Here is an 8,389-nt window from a genome sequence, read left to right on the forward strand (position 1 = left end):
GTTCATATTTTTCACTTTTAGAAAATATATTAAAACTCAATTCGAGAAGGACATTATAACTTTCCAATGTGATAACAGCACCAAATACAACAACAATCAATTTCACAAATTTTGTAACGATAATGGGATGTCATTTTGCTTTTCTTGTCCATATTCTTCACCTCAAAATGGTAAATTCGAAAGAAAAATTTGTGTGATAAACAATATTATTCGCACATTTCTCTCTCATGCTTCCCTTCCACTCTCTTTTTGGCATCACGCCTTGCAAATGGCTTCATATATTTTAAATATTCTTCCGAATCCTCTTCCTAATTCTCAATCATCAACACAAGTACTCTACGGCCAAACTCATTCTTATTCTCATTTACGAGTCTTTGGTTGTTTATGCTACCCCTCACTTCCATATCATGCCGTCAACAAACTTCAACCACAGTCAACCCCTTGCGTGTTCCTTGATTATCCGTCAAACCATCGCGGCTACAAATATTTCAACCTCACCACTAAAAAGTTTATCATTTTTAGACATCTCATTTTTTACGAATCTAAATTTCCATTCACAAAAACTTTTCATCCAAACCCTCACTACAATAAAAAAGATGTTTCTACACACTTATTTTTCACGCTCGCCCCAAGCGTGTAGATTTTTTTCAACTTTATTCACACTCTTAAATGCGGTGAAATGATCGACGATTCTAAATGTGTGCTACATATCCTTTCACAAATATAACATTGTACAAATATTTACACACTTAAAACCGTGAATAAAGTGAAAGTAAAGTACACTGTCAAAAACGTGAACAAATAGAATGTGAAGTACACACAAAATAGCGTGGAGATTAGGCTATAAGCAAATGAGACTAGAGTACACGCTAAAAAGCGTGATAAAATTGAAACCAAACTTCACGCTATTAAACGAACTCAACCCATTTAATTTTAATTATCTTTTAAAAGAGACCAATTGTGTTTTTATCCCAATTACTCCGTATTTATTTATCATTATTTTTATACAGCGACGAGGTAATATCAATCTTAGATCTCAAATATATTTAAGGGTTGAATATTTTTTCATCACGAGTAATTTCTCCATTCTAGTTGTGTTCATTCTTAAAAGGACCACATATTTTTAGCCATACAACACTAAACATGCTTTACTATTGTACAACCGTGTAAAACACATTCGATGGTGTACTGCTAAAAATAGTTGGTGTACTAATCACTCCCTTCTTAAAAAGCCCCAATTCTACGATTCATAACAACTACGTTATCCTCGATCATAATCTTCATTGAAATAACCTGGACACTACGCTCTCTGACAATCGATTGAAGTATTACTTCTGGATCCTCACCTCGCACAGGTAAATCAATCAATTTGTTAAGTTTTGATTATAAACCAAACTAATTTTACCTCAATTCACTAATTATTGATCATTTCACGTTAATTTTCGGACCTTCATTGATGTTGTGACTTGGACATTATTCGTTGAATCGTGCTTTAATAATCATTTCGAATTTGCGATGTTTTGAAATTGATGCAGATACGCTGGTGATGATGATGTAATCAATGAAAAATTTTCAGGCTAAACTATGTGAAGGTTAAATATTTTTCGTTACTTCTTTCTTAATCAACACATTTGAATGCTTACTGGTCATATGGTGGTTCATGTGTTATTGCTTCGAGCATTGTCTAAAATTTATTACGTGCATAAGCTTATGTTTCAGATAGTTTATCTAAAAATTTGATTGCATAAATAAACCTTTATGGCTTGTAATTATCTCACTTGAAAATTATTTTCAAGTAATGAGTTAGTTTAAAGCACTCTAGGTGTATCCGTGTATGTTAAAATGCCTGAATGAGAATGTACATCAGGTCGAGTTTTAAATTTATTAGAAGTGGAACTCAATGTTATAGATTAGTACAAAATTATAAGACGGCCAAAGTTTAAGTAAAAAAGTTGTGGATTTTTGAAAAGGTGTAAATTTCCATTGAGTTTCTAAAGATACAAGGCTTGGTTCCAGTTGAGTTAACAGTTCGTGAATCATTAGTTGTTGATTATGTCTTAAATGTTGGTGATCTTGCGAAACCGGATTTTGATCATAGAGATGTGAAAATTGTTAGGAAGTTCTCTCTAAATACAGCCCTAATTTGTTAATTGGAGCCCTAGCTTCTATCTGCAGATGACAACTGTATTGGTAATTTACATAGTTAGGGTCAAACAAAAATGTAACCAAATGTGTATCACTTTGCAGATGAGCAAGGAACACCTAGAAGAGGATCTATCGGATATGTGGGCAGCAATTTACTTAATGATGGTATAGTAAAAGATTTGTTGCTACTATGTTATGAGAAATCTGCTTAAATCCATAGTTTAACAATGTTAGTTTAACATTCAAAATATGATAAGGATTGCTTTTTGCATATAGGTAACTGGTCTACCTGTACATGCTTATCATTTCTTGAACCTATTTATAGTTATCATTAAAGAGCCTAAGTTGTGTTTTTATTTGAGCAACTATATTTATAGAGCTTCCAAGTTATTCATTAAACTAATTCATGTTGAAAATGTCGTTGTCTAACGTTTCACGGAATCTAAATTTGTTGGTGTGTCTGTATATGTGCTAGGATCTTCAAGTTCGGGAATATGCAATATCAGTGGCTGGTAGATTGTCTGATAAGAATCCAGCAGCATATGTCTTTCCCGCACTTCGACGCCACCTTATTCAGTTGTTAACTTTTCTTGGTCAAAGGTATAGTCAGCTGTCATATCTTAAACTTTAAATTCTCTGTTTTAGGCATCATTTAAAGAACTTACTTTTTTTGTTCATCTATCAGCGCTGATAGCAAATGCCGAGAAGAGAGCGCGAAGTTGCTGGGTTACTTGATTCGTAGTTGTGAACGGCTTATACTACCATATAAGTTGCTGCATTTTGTTTACTTATGCTTGTATGTTCAGGGTGGTTTTGCTATGAGAGAATATATACCCGAACTTATGCCAAGAATCGTTGAAGCTTTACTGGATGGAGCTGCTGCTACTAAATGTGAGGTTGCTGTTGCAACTCTTGGTCAGGTTGTACAGAGTACAGCACAGGGTATGTTGACTACTTTAAATTATAATGTCGTTTTCTTAAACTTGTAATGTGCATCATACAAAACTGTAATGTGTGTCATAGAGTGTCATTTGTAATGTCGTTTTGCTCTATCCTGCTGTATGGCTTGCAAGTAGTTTACCACCTATATTCAAAACCGTTTGAAACTTCAGACTTAATAGATGGGCCTGCTTACGTACGGTACCTCTTTATTTGTGAGGTTTAGTGTTCGTATCTTATATGGAACCAGACTCGTATATGCTTATGTCTTCGGTTTATTTTGAATTTGTCGTGGAGCGATGAGAAATATTTAGGGGAACCCACTGTTTCATAACCAATGAATGTTGCATTATATCACCTAAGTTGTAACTTTGATGATCACCTCATGTTCATAAGTGCAATCAGCAAAGCTTGCCAGGACCTCTTGGTGATGGTATTCCTGCGACTAATGATGCGGGCCCACACATGCAGTCCAGTGATGAGTTGCCAATGGATATCTGGCCATCATTTGCAACCAGGACCTCTTGGTGATTACTCGTTCTACTTTGTTTAAGTGAAAAGTAGAAGCGCCCGTGCTCAAATTGTTACGCGTACACGTCAAGGCCAGAGAGATGCTGAGAGGAAGCTTTGGTAAGTTTTGGCACAGTTTGTTTCTTTACATTTTGTACAGATATTGACTAACAAAAAAGATTATTTAAGAACTCACTTGAGAGATGATTGCAGGTTGAAGTTCAAAAATTAAGAGTAGGAATGGCTGCTGTGAAAAGGGATGTTGAGCATTATTCATGCCAGGTAGTTGCTTCTTGTTTATGCATACGAGATATTGTGTATTTTGCTCGATTACTGTGTATTTGAAGATCAGTTTGCACATTTTTAGTAAATGTGAACTGAAGATCAAGAATTGAAAATAAATGCATATTAATCAAGTTTGCACTTTTGTTGAACTGACCAATTACAGTTGTGAAAATTAATATCCTTATTGTAGATTTCCCTTTATTATAAACTATGATGTATGATAATGTTATAATACTTTCTCAAGTTTCTTATATTTCAACTTGTCTGATTACTTCTATTAAAATGTAGGTATTTGGTATAATAGCGCTGGATCTATGGTGGCTGACGGGGGACTTTCATCATACTACATGATGTAGTAAAATTACCTTAAAATAAAATGTATATGTATGTACAGCTAGATAGAAAATTCGAACTAATAGAGCCTATACAACTTACTATATATATTGTTACTAGAATTCATCTCTTATATTTCAATGTAATGTGAGGCTTTAATATGTTTCAAGTTTGTAGAATTATTGCTTATTATTCATTACATATTCAGACGTTCTATCCTCCTGAGTATATATATATATATATATATATATATATATATATATATATATATATATATATATATATATATATATATATATATATCACTTACAAGTGAAAATAAGTAAATAAGATACTCACGTTCATAAGTGTGGAAAAATTGATGAAATCCTCACACTTACAAGCCTGAAGAATTAAATGAAATCCTCACATTTTGAAGTGTGTACATTTAATGCTCATCCTCACACTCATATTCATGAAATTTGTTACGGCCAATTTCCACACGGGTGTGCCAAATGTGAACTATAGTTTTCCTCACACTTTTAAATGTTCATTTCTCTGTAAAAAAATGTATATATTAAGTCATTTTGTTGTAGTGCCTTCTGATTACCGTATACTTACTACCACCACTCATCCATATTTTCTTGTTCCACAAAACAATTTCTCGATCCTCCTTTTGTCTGTTACCCCAATTCTCATAGTCCACTAAACACTCCACTAACTTCTCCCACTTATACTATTACTTCTGTTGGGCCTTCCACTACAAATGGTTCTGTTGGGACTCACTTAAACACGTCTGTTACTGGACCCACTACTACATTACCATCTTCTGCTATAGACTCATATCATTCTAGTTCATCATCTGATACAATGACCACTCCTCCCCCCGATTATACTATTCACACTCGCAGTATGTCCGGAATGCATAAACCAAAAATACCTTTCAATTTTTTATTTACCACTTATATCTCTCATATTCCTCGCACACCTAAAGAAGCTATCTTTGATCCTCATTGAAACATGGCCATGATTGATGAATACAAAACCTTGCTTGGACAATAATACTTAGATTGTACTACAGTCACCAAAGATGACTATTATTCGTAGCATGTGGATACCGCAGTCACCTGAGATGATTATTCGTAGCAAGACGCTAAGGGAAATTACAAGGGTATAGACAACCATAAGTTCCAGTTAGAAACTAAATGACCTCTATTTTTAATCCAACGAAATGAAAAAAGCCTAATAACATCGAATAAACTACTTTTAGAACAAAAAGAATCGTGAAAAAACAACACCGTTCCTTAAACGCCATAAGACCCACAAAGAAGTAACCACGACCGCAATGATCCGATTCTTTGAAGAGACCGGTAATCGAACGCCCTCTAACCAAACCACAAACGATTCCTAAGAAGAAACTTGAGGCATACGGCAACATTAATCGGCTATGTTGGTTTGTTTTCATTACTTGGTGGTTGTATTTGTTTATTGTAACGTTCAGTATAATGTAGTATATGTTCAATTACATAGCGCGATCTGAATCATTTGTATTTAACTTGATCATCAGATTTTTATATATATTCACATAAATAAATTAGTTATTTCGATTTCTTACATAAAGTTCTGTCATTAGCCTATAGCAGTATAGCCTCTACAATTAATTTCAGTAACTTCTTAATAATTACATTAGTTTGATCAAAGGCTTATATTTACGTCTGTTGATTGTCAACTTTAAAATGATTCTCATTTGAACTTCCTTCAATTTATTACTGCAACATCTTGGTGCTCATATGTTACAATTTATTATTACTACTACTAGTACTCTTACTATTATAATTTATAAGCGATAATACCTTTAAAATGTTATAATTGTGATAAGCTAGTGGAAAAAAAATACATTGACGGGTCTTTATATTTTTTACTCCGTAACAAAGTTTTCAGTGTATGTACATTTTAAACTTTTAAACCAATCCGGTAGGTCCATGGGCGGATCCATGGTAGTGCTAGTAGGGCCCAAGGGGCCCAACATTAAGCCCAACAATATTTAATTTATTTAACTTAAACTAAGCACTTTGTGGCTAAGGATTAAATTCCACTAAAAAGTTTATTTGCTAGTCGTTGTGGGATATGGAATATAAAGTTAACTAGATTTTGAGCTAGATTTTGAGCCCGTGCGTTCCACGACTGAAAATAAGTTTTATATATATATATATATATATATATATATATATATATATATATATATATATATATATATATAGAGGGTAGGATCAAGAGGGAAATAATCAATCGGGGGGAAGCAAATTTTTTTTTCTTCGTTTTTTTAAAAAACGTTGTTCACGAACATTATAGATGAGATGAAAATATGAACATTTAGTAGAGACACTTTGTGATAAATGTTTTTATTTTGGCGGGAAAACGTTCGAAGAAGTAATATATAACAATTATCGTGTTTTTCGAGCGTATTTTGAGGTTTTAGCTATTGGGGTTTAGATATTAGGGTTTAGATATTAGGGTTTATAGGGTTTAGATATTAGGGTTTAGAAATTTAGGGTTTAGGGTTTAGATTTAGGATTTAGATTGAGTTTTTAACACGAACGGTTTAGAGTTTAGGGTTTAGGGTTTAGGGTTTAGGGTTTAGGGTTTGGTGTTTTGGGTTTATGGAATAAACCCAAAACACCAAACCCTAAACCCTAAACCCTAAGCTCTAAATCGGGCTAAATTTTACTTCACAAAACATGAAAAAAAAACGTTCATATTCTTCACGAACAATATTAACTTGAATGTTATTATTGTCGATCGTTTTCCCACCTAAATAATAACATTCATCATTAAGTGTCTCTTCTAAATGTTCATATTTTCGCGTGATCTTGACGCCGGAAAAAAAAAATCTCAAAAAAACCGAAAAAAAAAAAATTTGCTTCCCCCCGCTTTCCCCCGATTGGTTACTTCCCCATTGATCCTGCTGTAAGACCCGATTATTTGTAGTGTACATAAGTGTAATTAAGATACTTGAAGTGGGGTGTTGTTGTACATATTCAAAAAGGGAAACAGATTCTGATCTGGGGGATCTGCGCGCCGCGCAGGTATATGGCGCGCCGCGCCATTTGCTGTGACAGCTCACCCTTCTCTTTTTAAAATTAGATATTTTGAGGGCTTTTTGGTAATTACACATGGGGGCCCGAATTAAAGGCACTAGATCAGTCTTGGAGCCTCATTTACTCCATTTCCATCTACTTCAACCTTATCACTTAAATTCTAGAGAGAGAGTAAGATCCTAGTGTGAGAAAACTCATTTTGGAGAAGAAGAAGAAGGAATCTTGCTTAAGCTCAAGTTATAAAGTTGTTCATATACTTTCTAGCTACATTTTGAGTGTAGTGGTATGCTTTAATCTTAATTTCCTTGTTTAATTTGATTAAGGGTTAGGGTTTGGGGTAGATGATGAACTTAAAACCCATTTGTGGGTGAATTGAGTGTTTTGGGTGAAATTGGGTCATGTAGACTCAAAGATGACTAACTAGGGTTTTCAAAGTGTTAGGTTGATGTTTACGAACTTAAATTAGTTAGTAAATTGCTAGCACACCTATATTTATGTAAGTAGGCGTTGTGTGGGTTAGTGGATGACCCGAAATGGGTGTGTTGACCTTAATTTGGTCAAACGGGTCAAAATGGACCTAGGATAGTTAATGTTTGTGATTAATGCATAAACCTTGTGTTGAAATGTGTTTTTAAACCTATCTTGGCTAATGTTAGGGTTTCGGTGTGAGTTGACCCAATTTTAGGGTTAATTGTCCAAATGGGTCAAAATGACCTAGTAATGGTGAGTGTTGTGAGTTTGACCAACTTGAACGAATGATTGATTATATATACTTTGTAATAGGTGCGTTACCTTGAAGTTTCAAGCTTGGTTTATTGATTCACCGAAGGCGTAAGGTGAGTGGAATAATTATATGCGTAGATATATAATGTGTTTATTTGTGTAGCATGAGATGTGAAGTGTCGATGTGCTAAGACACCACGTTCACGTAATGAGTGAAGTGTCGATGTGTTAAGACGCCACTCGGGAGTGAAGCATCGACGTGCTAAGATGCCACTCCAAGAGATTAACGGGTGAAGTGCCGATGTGTTAAGGCGCCACTCTAGGTGAAGTATCGACGTGTTAAGATGCCACCTCAAGAAATGAAGAGTGAAGTGTCG

The 8,389-nt window shown here is 34.4% G+C and overlaps 1 protein-coding gene across 3 annotated transcripts; it reads left to right on the top strand.

Annotated features, from left to right (window-relative positions):
• Window positions 1-1,240: 1,240 nt before the first annotated feature.
• On the top strand, window positions 1,241-4,373 carry LOC139845072 (serine/threonine-protein kinase TOR-like). Of its 3 annotated transcripts, none has more exons than XM_071835297.1 (8): window positions 1,241-1,355; window positions 1,536-1,592; window positions 2,248-2,310; window positions 2,621-2,745; window positions 2,831-3,087; window positions 3,481-3,714; window positions 3,808-3,876; window positions 4,168-4,373. In XM_071835297.1, the coding sequence occupies exons 3-6, from the start codon at window positions 2,248-2,250 to the stop codon at window positions 3,513-3,515; spliced, it is 480 nt and encodes a 159-aa protein (XP_071691398.1). In that variant the 5' UTR covers window positions 1,241-1,355; window positions 1,536-1,592; the 3' UTR covers window positions 3,516-3,714; window positions 3,808-3,876; window positions 4,168-4,373. The 3 variants fall into 3 exon arrangements, with proteins under 3 accessions (XP_071691398.1, XP_071691399.1, XP_071691397.1); XM_071835298.1 differs by having other exon boundaries at window positions 3,490-3,714; XM_071835296.1 differs by having other exon boundaries at window positions 2,831-3,714.
• Window positions 4,374-8,389: the final 4,016 nt, after the last annotated feature.

This window comes from Rutidosis leptorrhynchoides, chromosome 4 (genome assembly GCF_046630445.1).
Source record: "Rutidosis leptorrhynchoides isolate AG116_Rl617_1_P2 chromosome 4, CSIRO_AGI_Rlap_v1, whole genome shotgun sequence".
NCBI lineage: Eukaryota > Viridiplantae > Streptophyta > Magnoliopsida > Asterales > Asteraceae > Rutidosis > Rutidosis leptorrhynchoides.

What these genes read in the sequence shown, in the direction of transcription:
- LOC139845072 (XM_071835296.1), top strand. Translation starts at nt 2,248, where the DNA reads ATGAGCAAGGAACACCTAGAAGAGGATCTATCGGATATGTGGGCAGCA. An exon ending in CAGCAATTTACTTAATGATG is followed by an intron (nt 2,311 to 2,620) that starts GTATAGTAAAAG and finishes TATATGTGCTAG; the next exon opens with GATCTTCAAGTTCGGGAATA. An exon ending in TTAACTTTTCTTGGTCAAAG is followed by an intron (nt 2,746 to 2,830) that starts GTATAGTCAGCT and finishes TTCATCTATCAG; the next exon opens with CGCTGATAGCAAATGCCGAG.